Source organism: Salvelinus alpinus, chromosome 6 (assembly GCF_045679555.1).
Source record: "Salvelinus alpinus chromosome 6, SLU_Salpinus.1, whole genome shotgun sequence".
NCBI classification, from domain to species: Eukaryota; Metazoa; Chordata; class Actinopteri; order Salmoniformes; family Salmonidae; genus Salvelinus; species Salvelinus alpinus.
In genome coordinates this window covers 92,128,449-92,152,528 of record NC_092091.1, presented here as the reverse complement: position 1 = coordinate 92,152,528, position 24,080 = coordinate 92,128,449, and the positions used below count along the sequence as shown (strand labels likewise).

The 24,080-nt window shown below is 42.1% G+C and overlaps 1 protein-coding gene across 5 annotated transcripts in view; it reads left to right on the top strand.

The window, feature by feature from the left end:
• The window catches only part of LOC139579596 (calcium/calmodulin-dependent protein kinase type II delta 2 chain), a 114,696-nt gene that overhangs the window by 74,245 nt on the left and 16,371 nt on the right, over positions 1–24,080 (top strand). For 3 of the 5 annotated variants that reach the window (XM_071408358.1, XM_071408361.1, XM_071408359.1), the window contains exons 13-16: positions 4,437–4,477; positions 15,636–15,695; positions 21,280–21,324; positions 23,309–23,357. In XM_071408358.1, coding sequence (XP_071264459.1) covers positions 4,437–4,477; positions 15,636–15,695; positions 21,280–21,324; positions 23,309–23,357 — 195 coding nt within the window. The remainder of the gene's footprint in view (positions 1–4,436; positions 4,478–15,635; positions 15,696–21,279; positions 21,325–23,308; positions 23,358–24,080) is intronic. The other 2 variants (XM_071408360.1, XM_071408362.1) reach the window with 1 other exon arrangement.

The window sequence follows — 24,080 nt, the reverse complement described above, 5'->3', positions numbered from 1 at the left end:
AATACCATGACTTAATACCATGACTTTAATACAGACTTTAATACCATGACTTTAATACAGACTTTAATACCATGACTTTAATACAGACTTTAATACCATGACTTTAATACTGACTTTAATACCATGACTTAATACCATGACTTTAATACAGACTTTAATACCATGACTTTAATACAGACTTTAATACCATGACTTTAATACCATGACTTTAATACCATGACTTTAATACCATGACTTAATACCATGACTTAATACCATGACTTAATACCATGACTTTAATACCATGACTTTAATACCATGACTTTAATACCATGACTTTAATACCATGACTTTAATACCATGACTTAATACCATGACTTTAATACCATGACTTTAATACCATGACTTTAATACTGACTTTAATACCATGACTTAATACCATGACTTTAATACCATGACTTAATACCATGACTTTAATACCATGACTTTAATACCATGACTTTAATACTGACTTTAATACCATGACTTTAATACCATGACTTTAATACTGACTTTAATACCATGACTTTAATACCATGACTTTAATACTTAAATACCATGACTTTAATACTGACTTTAATACCATGACTTTAATACCATGACTTTAATACCATGACTTTAATACAGACTTTAATATCATGACTTTAATACTATGACTTTAATACCATGACTTAATACCATGACTTTAATACCATGACTTTAATACCATGACTTTAATACAGACTTTAATATCATGACTTTAATACTATGACTTTAATACAGACTTTAATACCATGACTTTAATACTATGACTTTAATACCATGACTTTAATACAGACTTTAATATCATGACTTTAATACTATGACTTTAATATCATGACTTTAATACAGACTTTAATATCATGACTTTAATACTATGACTTTAATATCATGACTTTAATACTATGACTTTAATACCATGACTTTAATACAGACTTTAATATCATGACTTTAATACTATGACTTTAATATCATGACTTTAATACTATGACTTTAATACCATGACTTTAATACAGACTTTAATATCATGACTTTAATACTATGACTTTAATATCATGACTTTAATACTATGACTTTAATATCATGACTTTAATACAGACTTTAATATCATGACTTTAATACTATGACTTTAATATCATGACTTTAATACTATGACTTTAATACCATGACTTTAATACAGACTTTAATATCATGACTTTAATACTATGACTTTAATATCATGACTTTAATACAGACTTTAATATCATGACTTTAATACTATGACTTTAATACCATGACTTTAATATCATGACTTTAATACTATGACTTTAATGCCATAACTTTAATATCATGACTTTAATACTATGACTTTAATGCCATGACTTTAATATCATGACTTTAATACTATGACTTTAATGCCATAACTTTAATATCATGACTTTAATACTATGACTTTAATGTCATGACTTTAATATCATGACTTTAATACTATGACTTTAATGCCATGACTTTAATATCATGACTTTAATACTATGACTTTAATACCATGACTTTAATATCATGACTTTAATACTATGACTTTAATGCCATAACTTTAATATCATGACTTTAATACTATGACTTTAATGCCATGACTTTAATATCATGACTTTAATACTATGACTTTAATGCCATAACTTTAATATCATGACTTTAATGCCATAACTTTAATATCATGACTTTAATACTATGACTTTAATGCCATGACTTTAATATCATGACTTTAATACTATGACTTTAATATCATGACTTTAATACTATGACTTTAATGCCATGACTTTAATATCATGACTTTAATACTATGACTTTAATGCCATGACTTTAATATCATGACTTTAATACTATGACTTTAATGCCATAACTTTAATATCATGACTTTAATGCCATGACTTTAATATCATGACTTTAATACTATGACTTTAATACCATGACTTTAATACCATGACTTTAATACCATGACTTTAATACCATGACTTAATACCATGACTTAATACCATGACTTAATACCATGACTTTAATACCATGACTTTAATACCATGACTTTAATACCATGACTTTAATACCATGACTTTAATACCATGACTTAATACCATGACTTTAATACCATGACTTAATACCATGACTTTAATACCATGACTTTAATACCATGACTTTAATACTGACTTTAATACCATGACTTTAATACCATGACTTTAATACCATGACTTTAATACCATGACTTTAATACCATGACTTAATACCATGACTTAATACCATGACTTAAATACCATGACTTTAATACCATGACTTTAATACTATGACTTTAATACCATGACTTTAATACAGACTTTAATATCATGACTTTAATACTATGACTTTAATACCATGACTTTAATACCATGACTTTAATACCATGACTTTAATACAGACTTTAATATCATGACTTTAATACTATGACTTTAATACAGACTTTAATACCATGACTTTAATACTATGACTTTAATACCATGACTTTAATACAGACTTTAATATCATGACTTTAATACTATGACTTTAATATCATGACTTTAATACAGACTTTAATATCATGACTTTAATACTATGACTTTAATATCATGACTTTAATACTATGACTTTAATACCATGACTTTAATACAGACTTTAATATCATGACTTTAATACTATGACTTTAATATCATGACTTTAATACTATGACTTTAATACCATGACTTTAATACAGACTTTAATATCATGACTTTAATACTATGACTTTAATATCATGACTTTAATACTATGACTTTAATATCATGACTTTAATACAGACTTTAATATCATGACTTTAATACTATGACTTTAATACCATGACTTTAATACAGACTTTAATATCATGACTTTAATACTATGACTTTAATATCATGACTTTAATACAGACTTTAATATCATGACTTTAATACTATGACTTTAATACCATGACTTTAATATCATGACTTTAATACTATGACTTTAATACCATGACTTTAATATCATGACTTTAATACTATGACTAATGCCATAACTTTAATATCATGACTTTAATACTATGACTTTAATGCCATGACTTTAATATCATGACTTTAATACTATGACTTTAATGCCATAACTTTAATATCATGACTTTAATACTATGACTTTAATGCCATGACTTTAATATCATGACTTTAATACTATGACTTTAATGCCATGACTTTAATATCATGACTTTAATATCATGACTTTAATACTATGACTTTAATGCCATAACTTTAATATCATGACTTTAATACTATGACTTTAATGCCATGACTTTAATATCATGACTTTAATACTATGACTTTAATACCATGACTTTAATACCATGACTTTAATACCATGACTTTAATACCATGACTTTAATACCATGACTTAATACCATGACTTAATACCATGACTTAATACCATGACTTAATACCATGACTTTAATACCATGACTTTAATACCATGACTTAATACCATGACTTAAGACCATGACTTAATACCGTGACTTAAATACCATGACTTAATACCATGACTTTAATACCATGACTTAATACCGTGACTTAATACCATGACTTAATACCGTGACTTAAATACCATGACTTAATACCATGACTTAATACCATGACTTAATACCATGACTTAATACCATGACTTAATACCATGACTTAATACCATGACTTTAATACCGTGACTTTAATACCATGACTTTAACACTGACTTTAATACCATGACTTAATACCATGACTTAATACCATGACTTAATACTGACTTTAATACCATGACTTTAATACTATGACTTTAATGCTGACTTTAATACTATGACTTTAATACCATGACTTTAATGCTGACTTTAATACCATGACTTTAATACCATGACTTAATACCATGACTTAATACTGACTTTAATACCATGACTTTAATACTATGACTTTAATGCTGACTTTAATACTATGACTTTAATACTATGACTTTAATGCTGACTTTAATACCATGACTTTATTGCTGTGACTTAATACTGACTTTAATACTATGACTTTAATACTGACTTTAATACCATGACTTTAATACTGACTTTAATACTGACTTTAATACTGACTTTAATACTATGACTTTAATACTGACTTTAATACCATGACTTTAATACTGACTTTAATACCATGACTTTTATATCACTGTATATTTGAAACGTTTTGAAACACAAGCAAACGTGTCTCTGTCATTTGACAGATTCAGCCATTTAGTCCCTGCTCGTTTCAAAACGTTTTCCTCTTGTTTTGAGTCTAATGAACACAGCCCTGTTGCACTATGGAGGCTGTCTGTCTCTGTGTACTGGTGTTAACCTTCCTCTCTCTTCCTCTTCCTCTCTACAGCAGTCAAGAGTCTGCTGAACAAGAAGGCTGACGCCGTCAAGGTGAGTTTCTGCGTTTAACGTTCCAGACGGCTCCCTTTGTTTGCCTACATCGTACACTACCTTTGGCCAGAGCCCTCTGCAGAAAGCAGTGCACTAACATAGAGAGTAGGGTGCTGATTGGCCCTCTGCAGAAAGCAGTGCACTAACTAGAGAGTAGGGTGCTGATTGGCCCTCTGCAGAAAGCAGTGCACTAACTAGAGAGTAGGATGCTGATTGGCCCTCTGCAGAAAGCAGTGCACTAACATAGAGAGTAGGATGCTGATTGGCCCTCTGCAGAAAGCAGTGCACTAACTAGAGAGTAGGGTGCTGATTGGCCCTCTGAAGAAAGCAGTGCACTAACATAGAGAGTAGGATGCTGATTGACCCTCAAAAGAAATTAGTGCACTGACATAGAGAGTAGGATGCTGATTGGCCCTGTGTCTTTGGTATAGATAGTCCTGTGTCAGAGTGTCTCAGTACTCTGGTATAGATAGTCCTGTGTCAGTACTCTGGTATAGATAGTCCTGTGTCAGAGTGTCTCAGTACTCTGGTATAGATAGTCCTGTGTCAGAGTGTATCAGTACTCTGGTATAGATAGTCCTGTGTCAGAGTGTCTCAGTACTCTGGTATAGATAGTCCTGTGTCAGACCGTCTCAGTACTCTGGTATAGATAGTCCTGTGTCAGAGTGTCTCAGTACTCTGGTAGAGATAGTCCTGTGTCAGAGCTGTGTCAGTACTCTGGTATAGATAGTCCTGTGTCAGACCGTCTCAGTACTCTGGTAGATATAGTCCTGTGTCAGAGTGTCTCAGTACTCTGGTATAGATAGTCCTGTGTCAGACCGTCTCAGTACTCTGGTATAGATAGTCCTGTGTCAGTACTCTGGTATAGATAGTCCTGTGTCAGAGTGTCTCAGTACTCTGGTATAGATAGTCCTGTGTCAGAGTGTCTCAGTACTCTGGTATAGATAGTCCTGTCTCAGTACTCTGGTATAGATAGTCCTGTGTCAGAGTGTCTCAGTACTCTGGTATAGATAGTCCTGTGTCAGACAGTCTCAGTACTCTGGTATAGATAGCCCTGTGTCAGAGTGTCTCAGTACTCTGGTATAGATAGTCCTGTGTCAGAGTGTCTCAGTACTCTGGTATAGATAGCCCTGTGTCAGAGTGTCTCAGTACTCTGGTATAGATAGTCCTGTGTCAGTACTCTGGTATAGATAGTCCTGTGTCAGAGTGTCTCAGTACTCTGGTATAGATAGTCCTGTGTCAGTACTCTGGTATAGATAGTCCTGTGTCAGACCGTCTCAGTACTCTGGTATAGATAGTCCTGTGTCAGTACTCTGGTATAGATAGTCCTGTGTCAGTACTCTGGTATAGATAGTCCTGTGTCAGAGTGTCTCAGTACTCTGGTATAGATAGTCATGTGTCAGTACTCTGGTATAGATAGTCCTGTGTCAGAGTGTCTCAGTACTCTGGTATAGATAGTCCTGTGTCAGTCCATCTCAGTACTCTGGTATAGATAGTCCTGTGTCAGTACTCTGGTATAGATAGTCCTGTGTCAGACCGTCTCAGTACTCTGGTATAGATAGTCCTGTGTCAGTACTCTGGTATATATAGTCCTGTGTCAGTCCATCTCAGTACTCTGGTATAGATAGTCCTGTGTCAGGGTGTCTCAGTACTCTGGTATAGATAGTCCTGTGTCAGTCCGTCTCAGTACTCTGGTATAGATAGTCCTGTATCAGTACTCTGGTATAGATAGTCCTGTGTCAGTACTCTGGTATAGATAGTCCTGTGTCAGAGCGTCTCAGTACTCTGGTATAGATAGCCCTGTGTCAGAGCGTCTCAGTACTCTGGTAGAGATAGTCCTGTGTCAGTACTCTGGTATAGATAGTCCTGTGTCAGAGCTGTGTCAGTACTCTGGTATAGATAGTCCTGTGTCAGACCGTCTCAGTACTCTGGTAGAGATAGTCCTGTGTCAGTACTCTGGTATAGATAGTCCTGTCTCAGTACTCTGGTAGAGATAGTCCTGTGTCAGAGCTGTGTCAGTACTCTGGTATAGATAGTCCTGTGTCAGACCGTCTCAGTACTCTGGTATAGATAGTCCTGTGTCAGAGTGTCTCAGTACTCTGGTATAGATAGTCCTGTGTCAGAGTGTCTCCGTACTCTGGTAGAGATAGTCCTGTATCAGAGTGTCTCCGTACTCTGGTAGAGATAGTCCTGTGTCAGAGTGTCTCAGTACTCTGGTAGAGATAGTCCTGTGTCAGAGTGTCTCAGTACTCTGGTATAGATAGTCCTGTGTCAGACCGTCTCAGTACTCTGGTATAGATAGTCCTGTGTCAGAGTGTCTCAGTACTCTGGTATAGATAGTCCTGTGTCAGAGCTGTGTCAGTACTCTGGTATAGATAGTCCTGTGTCAGAGTGTCTCAGTACTCTGGTATAGATAGTCCTGTGTCAGAGTGTCTCAGTACTCTGGTATAGATAGTCCTGTATCAGTACTCTGGTATAGATAGTCCTGTGTCAGAGTGTCTCAGTACTCTGGTAAAGATAGTCCTGTGTCAGAGTATCTCAGTACTCTGGTATAGATAGTCCTGTATCAGTACTCTGGTATAGATAGTCCTGTGTCAGTACTCTGGTATAGATAGTCCTGTGTCAGACCGTCTCAGTACTCTGGTATAGATAGTCCTGTGTCAGACCGTCTCAGTACTCTGGTATAGATAGTCCTGTGTCAGAGTGTCTCAGTACTCTGGTATAGATAGTCCTGTGTCAGACCGTCTCAGTACTCTGGTATAGATAGTCCTGTGTCAGAGTGTCTCAGTACTCTGGTATAGATAGTCCTGTGTCAGACCGTCTCAGTACTCTGGTATAGATAGTCCTGTGTCAGAGCGTTCCAGTACTCTGGTATAGATAGTCCTGTGTCAGAGTGTCTCAGTACTCTGGTAGAGATAGTCCTGTGTCAGAGTGTCTCAGTACTCTGGTAGAGATAGTCCGGTGTCAGAGTGTCTCAGTACTTTGGTATAGATAGTCCTGTGTCAGAGTGTCTCAGTACTCTGGTATAGATAGTCCTGTGTCAGACCGTCTCAGTACTCTGGTATAGATAGTCCTGTGTCAGAGTGTCTCAGTACTCTGGTAGAGATAGTCCTGTGTCAGAGTGTCTCAGTACTCTGGTAGAGATAGTCCTGTGTCAGAGTGTCTCAGTACTTTGGTATAGATAGTCCTGTGTCAGAGTGTCTCAGTACTCTGGTATAGATAGTCCTGTGTCAGAGTGTCTCAGTACTCTGGTATAGATAGCCCTTTGTCAGAGTGTCTCAGTACTCTGGTATAGATAGTCCTGTGTCAGACCGTCTCAGTACTCTGGTATAGATAGCCCTGTGTCAGAGTGTCTCAGTACTCTGGTATAGATAGTCCTGTGTCAGACCGTCTCAGTACTCTGGTATAGATAGTCCTGTGTCAGAGCTGTGTCAGGTATTGTACATCATGTTAGATACTGTCTTATACATGCTGCCTGTTTGGATTGGGTCAGATGAATGAATGGGAGCCTGACACCTTAATAATACATTTGAAAACAATTAGCTGATCCTGTTGTCTCTTGAATACAGCTTGGCTCTCCACCCATTCAACTGACTAGGCAGGCCAGCTCGAGAGCCGCTGAAGCTTGAGAGAGTGTGAAGCAACCACTAGAGCGAGTGGCCCCCTCTGCTGGCAGAAACAAGCACAACACTCCCTTTGTTTCCCTACATCGTACACTACCTTTGGCCAGAGCCCTCTGCAGAAAGCAGTGCACTAACTAGAGAGTAGGGTGCTGATTGGCCCTCTGCAGAAAGCAGTGCACTAACTAGAGAGTAGGGTGCTGATTGGCCCTCTGCAGAAAGCAGTGCACTAACATAGAGAGTAGGGTGCTGATTGGCCCTCTGCAGAAAGCAGTGCACTAACATAGAGAGTAGGATGCTGATTGGCCCTCTGCAGAAAGCAGTGCACTAACATAGAGAGTAGGATGCTGATTGGCCCTGTGTTTTGTAATGTAACATAGAGAGTAGGGTGCTGATTGGCCCTGTGTCTTTGGAATAGATAGTCCTGTGTCAGGCCGTCTCAGTACTCTGGTATAGATAGTCCTGTGTCAGAGTGTCTCAGTACTCTGGTATAGATAGTCCTGTGTCAGAGTGTCTCAGTACTCTGGTATAGATAGTCCTGTGTCAGGCCGTCTCAGTACTCTGGTATAGATAGTCCTGTGTCAGTACTCTGGTATAGATAGTCCTGTGTCAGAGTGTCTCAGTACTCTGGTATAGATAGTCCTGTGTCAGAGTGTCTCAGTACTCTGGTATAGATAGTCCTGTGTCAGTACTCTGGTATAGATAGCCCTGTGTCAGAGTGTCTCAGTACTCTGGTATAGATAGTCCTGTGTCAGACCGTCTCAGTACTCTGGTATAGATAGTCCTGTGTCAGAGCTGTGTCAGTACTCTGGTATAGATAGCCCTGTGTCAGACCGTCTCAGTACTCTGGTATAGATAGTCCTGTGTCAGAGCTGTGTCAGTACTCTGGTATAGATAGCCCTGTGTCAGAGTGTCTCAGTACTCTGGAATAGATAGTCCTGTGTCAGACCGTCTCAGTACTCTGGTATAGATAGTCCTGTGTCAGACCGTCTCAGTACTCTGGTATAGATAGTCCTGTGTCAGAGTGTCTCAGTACTCTGGTATAGATAGTCCTGTGTCAGAGTGTCTCAGTACTCTGGTATAGATAGTCCTGTGTCAGTACTCTGGTATAGATAGTCCTGTGTCAGTACTCTGGTATAGATAGCCCTGTGTCAGAGTGTCTCAGTACTCTGGTATAGATAGTCCTGTGTCAGAGTGTCTCAGTACTCTGGTATAGATAGTCCTGTGTCAGAGTGTCTCAGTACTCTGGTATAGATAGTCCTGTGTCAGTACTCTGGTATAGATAGCCCTGTGTCAGACCGTCTCAGTACTCTGGTATAGATAGTCCTGTGTCAGAGTGTCTCAGTACTCTGGTATAGATAGCCCTGTGTCAGACCGTCTCAGTACTCTGGTAGAGATAGTCCTGTGTCAGAGTGTCTCAGTACTCTGGTATAGATAGTCCTGTGTCAGACCGTCTCAGTACTCTGGTATAGATAGTCCTGTGTCAGACCGTCTCAGTACTCTGGTATAGATAGTCCTGTATCAGTACTCTGGTAGAGATAGTCCTGTGTCAGACCGTCTCAGTACTCTGGTATAGATAGTCCTGTGTCAGAGTGTCTCAGTACTCTGGTATAGATATTCCTGTGTCAGAGTGTCTCAGTACTCTGGTATAGATAGTCCTGTATCAGTACTCTGGTATAGATAGCCCTGTGTCAGAGCGTCTCAGTACTCTGGTATAGATAGTCCTGTGTCAGAGTGTCTCAGTACTCTGGTATAGATAGTCCTGTGTCAGACCGTCTCAGTACTCTGGTATAGATAGTCCTGTGTCAGAGTGTCTCAGTACTCTGGTATAGATAGTCCTGTGTCAGAGTGTCTCAGTACTCTGGTATAGATAGTCCTGTGTCAGAGTGTCTCAGTACTCTGGTATAGATAGTCCTGTGTCAGTACTCTGGTATAGATAGTCCTGTGTCAGAGTGTCTCAGTACTCTGGTATAGATAGTCCTGTGTCAGAGTGTCTCAGTACTCTGGTATAGATAGTCCTGTGTCAGAGTGTCTCAGTACTTTGGTATAGATAGTCCTGTGTCAGACAGTCTCATTACTCTGGTATAGATAGTCCTGTGTCAGAGTGTCTCAGTACTCTGGTATAGATAGTCCTGTGTCAGACAGTCTCAGTACTCTGGTATAGATAGCCCTGTGTCAGAGTGTCTCAGTACTCTGGTATAGATAGTCCTGTGTCAGAGTGTCTCAGTACTCTGGTATAGATAGCCCTGTGTCAGAGTGTCTCAGTACTCTGGTATAGATAGTCCTGTGTCAGTACTCTGGTATAGATAGTCCTGTGTCAGAGTGTCTCAGTACTCTGGTATAGATAGCCCTGTGTCAGTACTCTGGTATAGATAGTCCTGTGTCAGTACTCTGGTATAGATAGTCCTGTGTCAGTACTCTGTTATAGATAGTCCTGTGTCAGAGTGTCTCAGTACTCTGGTAGAGATAGTCCTCTGTCAGAGTTTCTCAGTACTCTGGTATAGATAGTCCTGTGTCAGAGTGTCTCAGTACTCTGGTATAGATAGCCCTGTGTCAGTACTCTGGTATAGATAGTCCTGTGTCAGAGCGTCTCAGTACTCTGGTATAGATAGTCCTGTGTCAGAGTGTCTCAGTACTCTGGTATAGATAGTCCTGTGTCAGAGTGTATCAGTACTCTGGTATAGATAGTCCTGTGTCAGTACTCTGGTAGAGATAGTCCTGTGTCAGAGTGTCTCAGTACTCTGGTATAGATAGTCCTGTGTCAGAGTGTCTCAGTACTCTGGTATAGATAGTCCTGTGTCAGAGCGTCTCAGTACTCTGGTATAGATAGTCCTGTGTCAGAGTGTATCAGTACTCTGGTATAGATAGTCCTGTGTCAGAGTGTATCAGTACTCTGGTAGAGATAGTCCTGTGTCAGTACTCTGGTATAGATAGTCCTGTGTCAGACCGTCTCAGTACTCTGGTATAGATTGTCCTGTGTCAGAGCGTTCCAGTACTCTGGTATAGATAGTCCTGTGTCAGACCGTCTCAGTACTCTGGTAGAGATAGTCCTGTGTCAGACCGTCTCAGTACTCTGGTATAGATAGTCCTGTGTCAGTACTCTGGTATAGATAGTCCTGTGTCAGACCGTCTCAGTACTCTGGTATAGATAGTCCTGTGTCAGAGTGTGTCAGTACTCTGGTATAGATAGTCCTGTGTCAGAGCTGTGTCAGGTACTGTACATCATGTTAGATATTGTCTTATGCATGCTGCCTGTGTGGATTGGGTCAGATGAACGAATGGGAGCCTGGCACCTTAATAATACATTTGAAAACAATTAGCTGATCCGGTTGTCTCTTGAATACAGTTTGGCTCGAAGAGCATTCAACTGACTAGGCAGGCCAGCTCGAGAGCCGCTGTAGCTTGAGAGAGTGTGAAGCAACCACTAGAGCGAGTGGCCCCCTCTGCTGGCAGAAACAAGCACAACACCCCTTGACAGAGATGACCTTATACACCAGGGTCCCACTAAAGCCGTGGACCCATTTTTCCTTCTTCTTCCGGCCGGGGGGCCGTAACATAGTTATGTAATCATTTGTACACTGCAAATTGACCACAAGAATCCCTAACAGATCCTAGTATTTGACTTAATAATTTACAACCGTGATTACGTTGGAATACAATTGCATATGGCTCTCTATATATGTGTGAAATACTTAGGAACATATTTCCTACATTAAAATCAATTATTGCTGGTTACCTAGTGATTTTACAGTCTTTATGTCTAACAATAAAAATACTTACATAGGGGGGGTCAAATTAAATGACAGACGGGCCGTCTATTGAACCCTGTAGGATCTATATACACTATAAAACCATCAGGGTGGCTGTCTATTTAACCCTGTAGGATCTATATACACTATGAAACCATCAGGGGGACTGTCTATTGAACCCTGTAGGATCTATATACACTATGAAACCATCAGGGGGACTGTCTATTGAACCCTGTAGGATCTATATACACTATGAAACCATCAGGGGGACTGTCTATTGAACCCTGTAGGATCTATATACACTATGAAACCATCAGGGGGACTGTCTATTGAACCCTGTAGGATCTATATACACTATGAAACCATCAGGGGACTGTCTATTGAACCCTGTAGGATCTATATACACTATGAAACCATCAGGGGGACTGTCTATTGAACCCTGTAGGATCTATATACACTATGAAACCATCAGGTGGACTGTCTATTGAACCCTGTAGGATCTATATACACTATGAAACCATCAGGGGACTGTCTATTGAACCCTGTTGGATCTATATACACTATGAAACCATCAGGGGACTGTCTATTGAACCCTGTAGGATCTATATACACTATGAAACCATCAGGGGACTGTCTATTGAACCCTGTAGGATCTATATACACTATGAAACCATCAGGGGGACTGTCTATTGAACCCTGTAGGATCTATATACACTATAAAACCATCAGGGGACTGTCTATTGAACCCTGTTATACAGGATCTATATACCCTATGAAACCATCAGGGGACTGTCTACTGAACCCTGTAGGATCTATATACACTATGAAACCATCAGGGGGCTGTCTATTGAACCCTGTTATACAGGATCTATATACCCTATGAAACCATCAGGGGACTGTCTATTGAACCCTGTTATACAGGATCTATATACACTATGAAACCATCAGGGGGACTGTCTATTGAACCCTGTAGGATCTATATACACTATGAAACCATCAGGGGACTGTCTATTGAACCCTGTAGGATCTATATACACTATGAAACAATCAGGGGACTGTCTATTGAACCCTGTAGGATCTATATACACTATGAAACCATCAGGGGGACTGTCTATTGAACCCTGTAGGATCTATATACACTATGAAACCATCAGGGGACTGTCTATTGAACCCTGTAGGATCTATATACACTATGAAACCATCAGGGGACTGTCTATTGAACCCTGTTATACAGGATCTATATACACTATGAAACCATCAGGGGACTGTCTATTGAACCCTGTTATACAGGATCTATATACACTATGAAACTATCAGGGGGATTGTCTATTGAACCCTGTAGGATCTATATACACTATGAAACCATCAGGGGACTGTCTATTGAACCCTGTAGGATCTATATACACTATGAAACCATCAGGGGACTGTCTATTGAACCCTGTAGGATCTATATACACTATGAAACCATCAGGGGGACTGTCTATTGAACCCTGTAGGATCTATATACACTATGAAACCATCAGGGGACTGTCTATTGAACCCTGTAGGATTTATATACACTATGAAACCATCAGGGGACTGTCTATTGAACCCTGTAGGATCTATATACACTATGAAACCATCAGGGGGACTGTCTTTTGAACCCTGTAGGATATATATACACTATGAAACCATCAGGGGGACTGTCTATTGAACCCTGTAGGATCTATATACACTATGAAACCATCAGGGGGACTGTCTATTGAACCCTGTAGGATCTATATACACTATTAAACCATCAGGGGGACTGTCTATTGAACCCTGTAGGATCTATATACACTATGAAACCATCAGGGGACTGTCTATTGAACCCTGTAGGATCTATATACACTATGAAACCATCAGGGGGACTGTCTATTGAACCCTGTAGGATCTATATACACTATGAAACCATCAGGGGACTGTCTATTGAACCCTGTAGGATCTATATACACTATGAAACCATCAGGGGACTGTCTATTGAACCCTGTAGGATCTATATACACTATGAAACCATCAGGGGACTGTCTATTGAACCCTGTTATACAGGATCTATATACCCTATGAAACCATCAGGGGACTGTCTACTGAACCCTGTAGGATCTATATACACTATGAAACCATCAGGGGGACTGTCTATTGAACCCTGTAGGATCTATATACACTATGAAACCATCAGGGGACTGTCTATTGAACCCTGTAGGATCTATATACACTATGAAACCATCAGGGGACTGTCTATTGAACCCTGTTATACAGGATCTATATACACTATGAAACCATCAGGGGACTGTCTATTGAACCCTGTTATACAGGATCTATATACACTATGAAACTATCAGGGAGATTGTCTATTGAACCCTGTAGGATCTATATACACTATGAAACCATCAGGGGACTGTCTATTGAACCCTGTAGGATCTATATACACTATGAAACCATCAGGGGGACTGTCTATTGAACCCTGTAGGATCTATATACACTATGAAACCATCAGGGGACTGTCTATTGAACCCTGTAGGATCTATATACACTATGAAACCATCAGGGGACTGTCTATTGAACCCTGTAGGATTTATATACACTATGAAACCATCAGGGGACTGTCTATTGAACCCTGTAGGATCTATATACACTATGAAACCATCAGGGGGACTGTCTTTTGAACCCTGTAGGATCTATATACACTATGAAACCATCAGGGGGACTGTCTATTGAACCCTGTAGGATCTATATACACTATGAAACCATCAGGGGGACTGTCTATTGAACCCTGTAGGATCTATATACACTATGAAACCATCAGGGGGACTGTCTATTGAACCCTGTAGGATCTATATACACTATGAAACCATCAGGGGACTGTCTATTGAACCCTGTAGGATCTATATACACTCTGAAACCATCAGGGGGACTGTCTATTGAACCCTGTAGGATCTATATACACTATGAAACCATCAGGGGACTGTCTATTGAACCCTGTAGGATCTATATACACTATGAAACCATCAGGGGGACTGTCTATTGAACCCTGTAGGATCTATATACACTATGAAACCATCAGGGGGACTGTCTATTGAACCCTGTAGGATCTATATACACTATGAAACCATCAGGGGACTGTCTATTGAACCCTGTAGGATCTATATACACTATGAAACCATCAGGGGACTGTCTATTGAACCCTGTAGGATCTATATACACTATGAAACCATCAGGGGACTGTCTATTGAACCCTGTAGGATCTATATACACTATGAAACCATCAGGGGGACTGTCTATTGAACCCTGTAGGATCTATATACACTATGAAACCATCAGGGGACTGTCTATTGAACCCTGTAGGATCTATATACACTATGAAACCATCAGGGGGACTGTCTATTGAACCCTGTAGGATCTATATACACTATGAAACCATCAGGGGACTGTCTATTGAACCCTGTAGGATCTATATACACTATGAAACCATCAGGGGACTGTCTATTGAACCCTGTAGGATCTATATACACTATGAAACCATCAGAGGGACTGTCTATTGAACCCTGTAGGATCTATATACACTATGAAACCATTAGGGGACTGTCTATTGAACCCTGTAGGATCTATATACACTATGAAACCATCAGGGGACTGTCTATTGAACCCTGTAGGATCTAGGTACGGCTGAAAGCGAAAGAAAAGTTGACAGAATAGATTTGACCCAGGTCAGGTCAGGCCAGGTCAGGTGATGTGTGATGTTATGTTCCATCAACACTATTTGCTTTACAGGCGAACAACAAAGCCAACACAGTGACCAGTCCTAAAGACACCAGCTTAACCCCATCACTGGTACGTAATACACCCTCCTCTCATCCCCCCTTCCTCCTCCTACATACCTCCCTTTACCCCCTCCCCATCACTGGTACGTAATACACCCTCCTCTCACCCCCCCCCCCCCTCATCCATACCCTCCTTTACCCCCTCCCCATCACTGGTACGTAATACACCCTCCTCTCACCCCCCCCCCTCCTCCATACCTCCCTTTAACCCCTCCCCATCACTGGTACGTAATACACCCTCCTCTCACCCCCCCCCTCCTCCATACCTCCCTTTAACCCCTCCCCATCACTGGTACGTAATACACCCTCCTCTCACCCCCCTTTCCTCCTCCTCCATACCTCCCTTTAACCCCTCCCCATCACTGGTACGTAATACACCCTCCTCTCACCCCCTCCTTCCTCCTCCATACCCCCCTTTAACCCCTCCCCATCACTGGTACGTAATACACCCTCCTCTCACCCCCCCCCCCCCCCTCCTCCATACCTCCCTTTAACCCCTCCCCATCACTGGTACGTAATACACCCTCCTCTCACCCCCCCTTCCCTCCTCCTCCATACCCCCCTTTAACCCCTCCCCATCACTGGTACGTAATACACCCTCCTCTCACCCCCCCCCCCCTCCTCCATACCTCCTTTAACCCCTCCCCATCACTGGTACGTAATACACCCTCCTCTCACCCCCCCCCCCCCCCCTCCTCCATACCTCCCTTTAACCCCTCCCCATCACTGGTACGTAATACACCCTCCTCTCACCCCCCCCCCCCCCCCCCTCCTCCATACCCCCTTTAACCCCTCCCCATCACTGGTACGTAATACACCCTCCTCTCACCCCCCCCTCCTCCATACCTCCCTTTAACCCCTCCCCATCACTGGTACGTAATACACCCTCCTCTCACCCCCCCCCTCCTCCATACCTCCTTTAACCCCTCCCCATCACTGGTACGTAATACACCCTCCTCTCACCCCCCCCCCCTCCTCCATACCTCCCTTTAACCCCTCCCCATCACTGGTACGTAATACACCCCCCCCCCCCCCCCCCTCCTCCATACCTCCCTTTAACCCCTCCCCATCACTGGTACGTAATACACCCTCCTCTCACCCCCCCCTCCTCCATACCCCCTTTAACCCCTACCCATCACTGGTACGTAATACACCCACCTCTCACCTCCCCCCCCTCCTCCATACCCCCTTTAACCCCTCCCCATCACTGGTACGTAATACACCCTCCTCTCACCCCCCCCCCCCCCCTCCTCCATACCTCCCTTTAACCCCTCCCCATCACTGGTACGTAATACACCCTCCTCTCACCCCCCCCTCCTCCATACCCCCTTTAACCCCTCCCCATCACTGGTACGTAATACACCCTCCTCTCACCCCCCCTTCCTCCTCCTCCATACCTCCCTTTAACCCCTCCCCATCACTGGTACGTAATACACCCTCCTCTCACCCCCCCCCCCCCTCCTCCATACCCCCCTTTAACCCCTCCCCAGCACTGGTACGTAATACACCCTCCTCTCACCCCCCCCCCCCTCCTCCATACCTCCCTTTAACCCCTCCCCATCACTGGTACGTAATACACCCTCCTCTCACCCCCCCCCCCTCCTCCATACCCCCCTTTAACCCCTCCCCATCACTGGTACGTAATACACCCTCCTCTCACCCCCCCCCCCCCTCCTCCATACCCCCCTTTAACCCCTCCCCATCACTGGTACGTAATACACCCTTCCTCCTCCTACATACGTCCCTTTACCCCCTCCCCATCACTGGTACATAATACACCCTCCTCTCACCCCCCCCCTTCCTCCTCCTCCTCCTCCATACCTCCCTTTACTCCCCTCTTTCTCCCTGTATTGACCTTGCGGTAGGATTTCACCACAGATTGAACACTGAGACAGATATTCCACTGGACGTATAAATGCGAAGCAGCCATTAACTGTTAAATAAACGATGTCTGGTCATTGATACAGTCACAATGTCTGGTCATTAATACAGTCACAATGTCTGGTCATTAATACAGTCACAATGTCTGGTCATTAATACAGTCACAATGTCTGGTCATTAATACAGTCACAATGTCTGGTCATTAATACAGTCACAATGTCTGGTCATTGATACAGTCACAATGTCTGGTCATTAATACAGTCACAATGTCTGGTCATTAATACAGTCACAATGTCTGGTCATTCATACAGTCACAATGTCTGGTCATTAATACAGTCACAATGTCTGGTCATTAATACAGTCACAATGTCTGGTCATTAATACAGTCACAATGTCTGGTCATTAATACAGTCACAATGTCTGGTCATTGATACAGTCACAATGTCTAGTCATTAATACAGTCACAATGTCTGGTCATTGATACAGTCACAATGTCTGGTCATTAATACAGTCACAATGTCTGGTCATTGATACAGTCACAATGTCTGGTCATTAATACAGTCACAATGTCTGGTCATTAATACAGTCACAATGTCTGGTCATTGATACAGTCACAATGTCTGGTCATTGATACAGTCACAATGTCTGGTCATTGATACAGTCACAATGTCTGGTCATTAATACAGTCACAATGTCTGGTCATTGATACAGTCACAATGTCTGGTCATTAATACAGTCACAATGTCTGGTCATTGATACAGTCACAATGTCTGGTCATTAATACAGTCACAATGTCTGGTCATTGATACAGTCACAATGTCTGGTCATTAATACAGTCACAATGTCTGGTCATTGATACAGTCACAATGTCTGGTCATTAATACAGTCACAATGTCTGGTCATTCATACAGTCACAATGTCTGGTCATTCATACAGTCACAATGTCTGGTCATTAATACAGTCACAATGTCTGGTCATTAATACAGTCACAATGTCTGGTCATTAATACAGTCACAATGTCTGGTCATTAATACAGTCACAATGTCTGGTCATTAATACAGTCACAATGTCTGGTCATTAATACAGTCACAATGTCTGGTCATTAATACAGTCACAATGTCTGGTCATTAATACAGTCACAATGTCTGGTCATTGATACAGTCACAATGTCTGGTCATTAATACAGTCACAATGTCTGTCTGGTCATTCATACAGTCACAATGTCTGTCTGGTCATTCATACAGTCACAATGTCTGGTCATTAATACAGTCACAATGTCTGTCTGGTCATTCATACAGACACAATGTCTGGTCATTAATACAGTCACAATATCTGGTCATTCATACAGTCACAATGTCTGGTCATTCATACAGTCACAATGTCTGGTCATTCATACAGTCACAATGTCTGGTCATTCATACAGTCACAATGTCTGGTCATTAATACAGTCACAATGTCTGGTCATTGATACAGTCACAATGTCTGGTCATTGATACAGTCACAATGTCTGGTCATTAATACAGTCACAATGTCTGGTCATTAATACAGTCACAATGTCTGGTCATTGATACAGTCACAATGTCTGGTCATTAATACAGTCACAATGTCTGGTCATTAATACAGTCACAATGTCTGTCTGGTCATTCATACAGTCACAATGTCTGGTCATTAATACAGTCACAATGTCTGGTCATTAATACAGTCACAATGTCTGGTCATTGATACAGTCACAATGTCTGGTCATTAATACAGACACAATGTCTGGTCATTAATACAATCACAATGTCTGGTCATTAATACAGTCACAATGTCTGGTCATTAATACAGTCACAATGTCTGGTCATTAATACAGTCACAATGTCTGGTCATTGATACAGTCACAATGTCTGGTCATTGATACAGTCACAATGTCTGGTCATTAATACAGTCACAATGTCTGGTCATTGATACAGTCACAATGTCTGGTCATTAATACACTCACAAGGTCTGGTCATTCATACAGTCACAAGGTCTGGTCATTCATACAGTCACAATGTCTGGTCATTCATACAGTCACAATGTCTGGTCATTAATACAGTCACAATGTCTGGTCATTAATACAGTCACAATGTCTGGTCATTAATACAGTCACAATGTCTGGTCATTCATACAGTCACAATGTCTGGTCATTGATATAGACACAATGTCTGGTCATTGATACTGTCACAATGTCTGGCCATTCATACAGACACAATGTCTGGTCATTGATACAGTCACAATGTCTGGTCATTAATACAGTCACAATGTCTGGTCATTCATACAGTCACAATGTCTGTCTGGTCATTCATACAGACACAATGTCTGGTCATTGATATAGACATGTCTTCAGATTAAGTGACGATCTATATCTATGTATATTTTGACCCAGAATGCAGCATAACAATCATTTAACTCATCTCTAACACCAGCCATTTGTTTTGCTGGCTGTTGTGATGCGTTACTGTTGCTAACGTGTACCTGGCTGAATATCAACAATACCCCCTATCCCGCTTCCTTCCTTCCTTCCTTCCTTGCTTGCTTCCTTGCTTGCTTCCTCCCTCCCTTCCAGCCGAAGGGCCAAAGGATGCTGGCTCCTTAGTCTGGTAGTGATGGTCTGATTGGTTGCAACTTGTGCATGGTGTGTGCTGATTCGCTAGCTGTGTTGGTCACATGACTGATGCCCTGCATGACCTCAACATCTTTATATGCCTTTGTTCCCATGATGACACACACACACACACACACACACAGACTGATGACAGTGTGTAATCTGTCTCAGTGATTACAGCTGAAACATCATCAGGATCTGTCCTGCTAAGACTCGGTACAGTCATGCACACACACGCACGCACACACACACACACACACACACACACACACACACACACACACACACACACACAGAGTCACACTCCTCCAACTCCACCTCCACCTCCTCCACCTCCTCCTCTTCCTCCACCTCCTCCTCCTCCTCCTCCTCCTCCATCCTTCTCCATCCTCTTCCTCCTCCACCTCCTCTTCCTCCTCCTCCACCTCCTCCTCCACCTCCTCCTCCACCTCCTCCTCTTCCTCCACCTCCTCCTCTTCCTCTACCTCCTCCCTCCACCTCCTCCACCTCCTCCTCCTCCACCTCCTCCACCTCCTCCACCTCCTCTTCCTCCACCTCCTCCACCTCCTCCTCCTCCTCCTCTTCCTCCACCTCCTCCACCTCCTCTTCCTCCACCTCCTCTTCCTCCACCTCCTCCTCCTCCACCTCCTCTTCCTCCTCCTCCTCCTCCTCCACCTCCTCCTCCTCCTCCTCCTCTTCCTCCACCTCCTCCACCTCCTCTTCCTCCTCCTCCTCCTCCTCTTCCTCCACCTCCTCCTCTTCCTCCTCTTCCTCCTCCTCTTCCTCCACCTCCTCCTCCACCTCCTCTTCCTCCTCCTCCTCCTCTTCCTCCTCCTCCTCCTCTTCCTCCACCTTCTCTACCTCCACCTCCTCCTCCTCCACCTTCTCTACCTCCACCTCCTCCTCTTCCTCCACCTCTTCCTCCACCTCCTCCACCTTCTCTACCTCCACCTCCTCCTCCTCCACCTTCTCTACCTCCACCTCCTCCTCTTCCTCCACCTCCACATCCTCCTCCTCCACCTCCTTCTCCCCCACTGTTGTCCTTTCTATTCTCTGTTTGTATTGTTTCATCTCTCTATCCCCCTAGGAACCCCAGACCACAGTGATCCACAACCCAATAGATGGGAACAAGGTACAGCACTGACTGTGTGTGTGTGTGTGTGTGTGTGTGTGTGTGTGTGTGGATTTCCTTTTGTGTATACATGTATATACTTTATATTAAATGTATGTATTTCTGTCCTTGAGCTGTTCTGGTCTATTAATGTTCTGTATTAATTCATGTTCTGTGTGGAAACAGATAATGGTCCTAATAAACCCCAGGAAGAGTAGCTGCTGCTATAGAAACAGATAATGGTCCTAATAAACCCCAGGAAGAGTAGCTGCTGCTATAGAAACAGATAATGATCCTAATAAACCCCAGGAAGAGTAGCTGCTGCTATAGAAACAGATAATGGTCCTAATAAACCCCAGGAAGAGTAGCTGCTGCTATAGAAACAGATAATGATCCTAATAAACCCCAGGAAGAGTAGCTGCTGCTATAGAAACAGATACTGATCCTAATAAACCCCAGGAAGAGTAGCTGCTGCTATAGAAACAGATAATGATCCTAATAAACCCCAGGAAGAGTAGCTGCTGCTATAGAAACAGATAATGATCCTAATAAACCCCAGGAAGAGTAGCTGCTGCTATAGAAACAGATAATGGTCCTAATAAACCCCAGGAAGAGTAGCTGCTGCTATAGAAACAGATAATGATCCTAATAAACCCCAGGAAGAGTAGCTGCTGCTATAGAAACAGATACTGATCCTAATAAACCCCAGGAAGAGTAGCTGCTGCTATAGAAACAGATAACGATCCTAATAAACCCCAGGAAGAGTAGCTGCTGCTATAGAAACAGATAATGATCATAATAAACCCCAGGAAGAGTAGCTGCTGCTATAGAAACAGATCATGATCCTAATAAACCCCAGGAAGAGTAGCTGCTGCTATAGAAACAGATAATGGTCCTAATAAACCCCAGGAAGAGTAGCTGCTGCTATAGAAACAGATAATGATCCTAATAAACCCCAGGAAGAGTAGCTGCTGCTATAGAAACAGATACTGATCCTAATAAACCCCAGGAAGAGTAGCTGCTGCTATAGAAACAGATAATGATCCTAATAAACCCCAGGAAGAGTAGCTGCTGCTATAGAAACAGATAATGGTCCTAATAAACCCCAGGAAGAGTAGCTGCTGCTATAGACACAGATAATGATCCTAATAAACCCCAGGAAGAGTAGCTGCTGCTATAGAAACAGATAATGATCCTAGTAAACCCCAGGAAGAGTAGCTGCTGCTATAGAAACAGATAATGGTCCTAATAAACCCCAGGAAGAGTAGCTGCTGCTATAGAAACAGATAATGGTCCTAACAAACTACCATTACACACGGAGTGTTCAAAACATGCTCTTTCCATGACATAGACTGACCAGGTGAATCAAGGTGAAAGCTATGATCCCTTATTGATGTCACTTGTTAAATCCACTTCAATCAGTGTAGATGAAGGGGAGGAGACAAGTTAAAGAAGGATTTTTAAGCCTTGAGACAATTGAGACATGGATTGTGTGTGTGCCATTGAGGATGAATGGGCAAGACAAATGGGGTATGGTAGTAGGTGCCAGGCGCACCGGTTTGTGTGTCAAGAACTGCAACGCTGCTGGGCTTTTCACGCTCAACAGTTTCCCGTGTGTATCAAGAATAGTCCACCTCCCAAAGGACATCCAGGCAACTTGACACAACTGTGCATTTGAGTCAACATGGGCCAGCATCCCTGTGGAATGCTTTCGACACCTTGTATAGTCCATTCCCCGAAGATTTGAGGATGTTCTGAGGACAAAAGGGGGTGCAACTCAATATCAGGAAGGTGTTCCTAATGTTTTGTACACTCAGTGTATATCGTTCATTTAAAGGTAAAAAAAAAAAAGTATGTAGAAATTGCAGATTGCCCCTTTTAAAAAGGTGGATCGTTGACAAAACGCGATCTGATTTAAGTATTAGGCAGCGTTTACACAGGTAGCCCAAATCTGATATTCAGTGTACACCAGGCTATAGATCAAGATATATGTTCTTTCCCCCAGGAGTCTATAGAGAGCACCAACACCACCATCGAGGACGAGGATGTCAAAGGTAGAGACACTTGTCTGTCGCCCTCTCTCTCTCTTCGTCTTTCTGTCTCTCTCTTTGTCTGTCTGTCGCCCTCTCTCTCTCTCTTGTCTTTCTGTCTCTATCTTTGTCTGTCTCTATCTTTGTCTGTCTGCCTGTCTCTCTCTCTCTTCGTCTTTCCATCTCTATCTGTATCTGTCTGTCGCCCTCTCTCTCTCTCTCTTTGTCTTTCTTTCTCTCTATCTTTGTCTGTCTGTCGCCCTCTCTCTCTATTCGTCTTTCTGTCTCTATCTTTGTCTGTCTGTTGCCCTCTCGCTCTCTTCGTCTTTGTCTCTCTCTCTCTCTTTATCTGTCTGTCGCCCTCTCTCTCTCTTTGTCTTTCTGTCTCTCTCTGTCTTTGTCTTTCTGTCTCTCTCTGTCTGTCGCCCTCTCTCTCTCTTTGTCTTTCTGTCTCTCTCTGTCTTTGTCTGCCTGTCGCCCTCTCTCGCTCTCCTTCCATCTGTCTCTCTGTCTTTGTCTGTCTGTCGCACTCTCTCTCTCGTTCCATCTGTCTCTCTCTCTCTTTATCTGTCTGTCGCCCTCTCTCGCTCTCGTTCCATCTGTCTCTCTCTCTCTTTATCTGTCTGTCGCCCTCTCGCTCTCCTTCCATCTGTCTCTCTCTCTCTCTCTCTTTATCTGTCTGTCGCCCTCTCTCTCTCTCTCTCTCTCCTTCCATCTGTCTCTCTCTATCTTTGTCTGTCTGTCGCC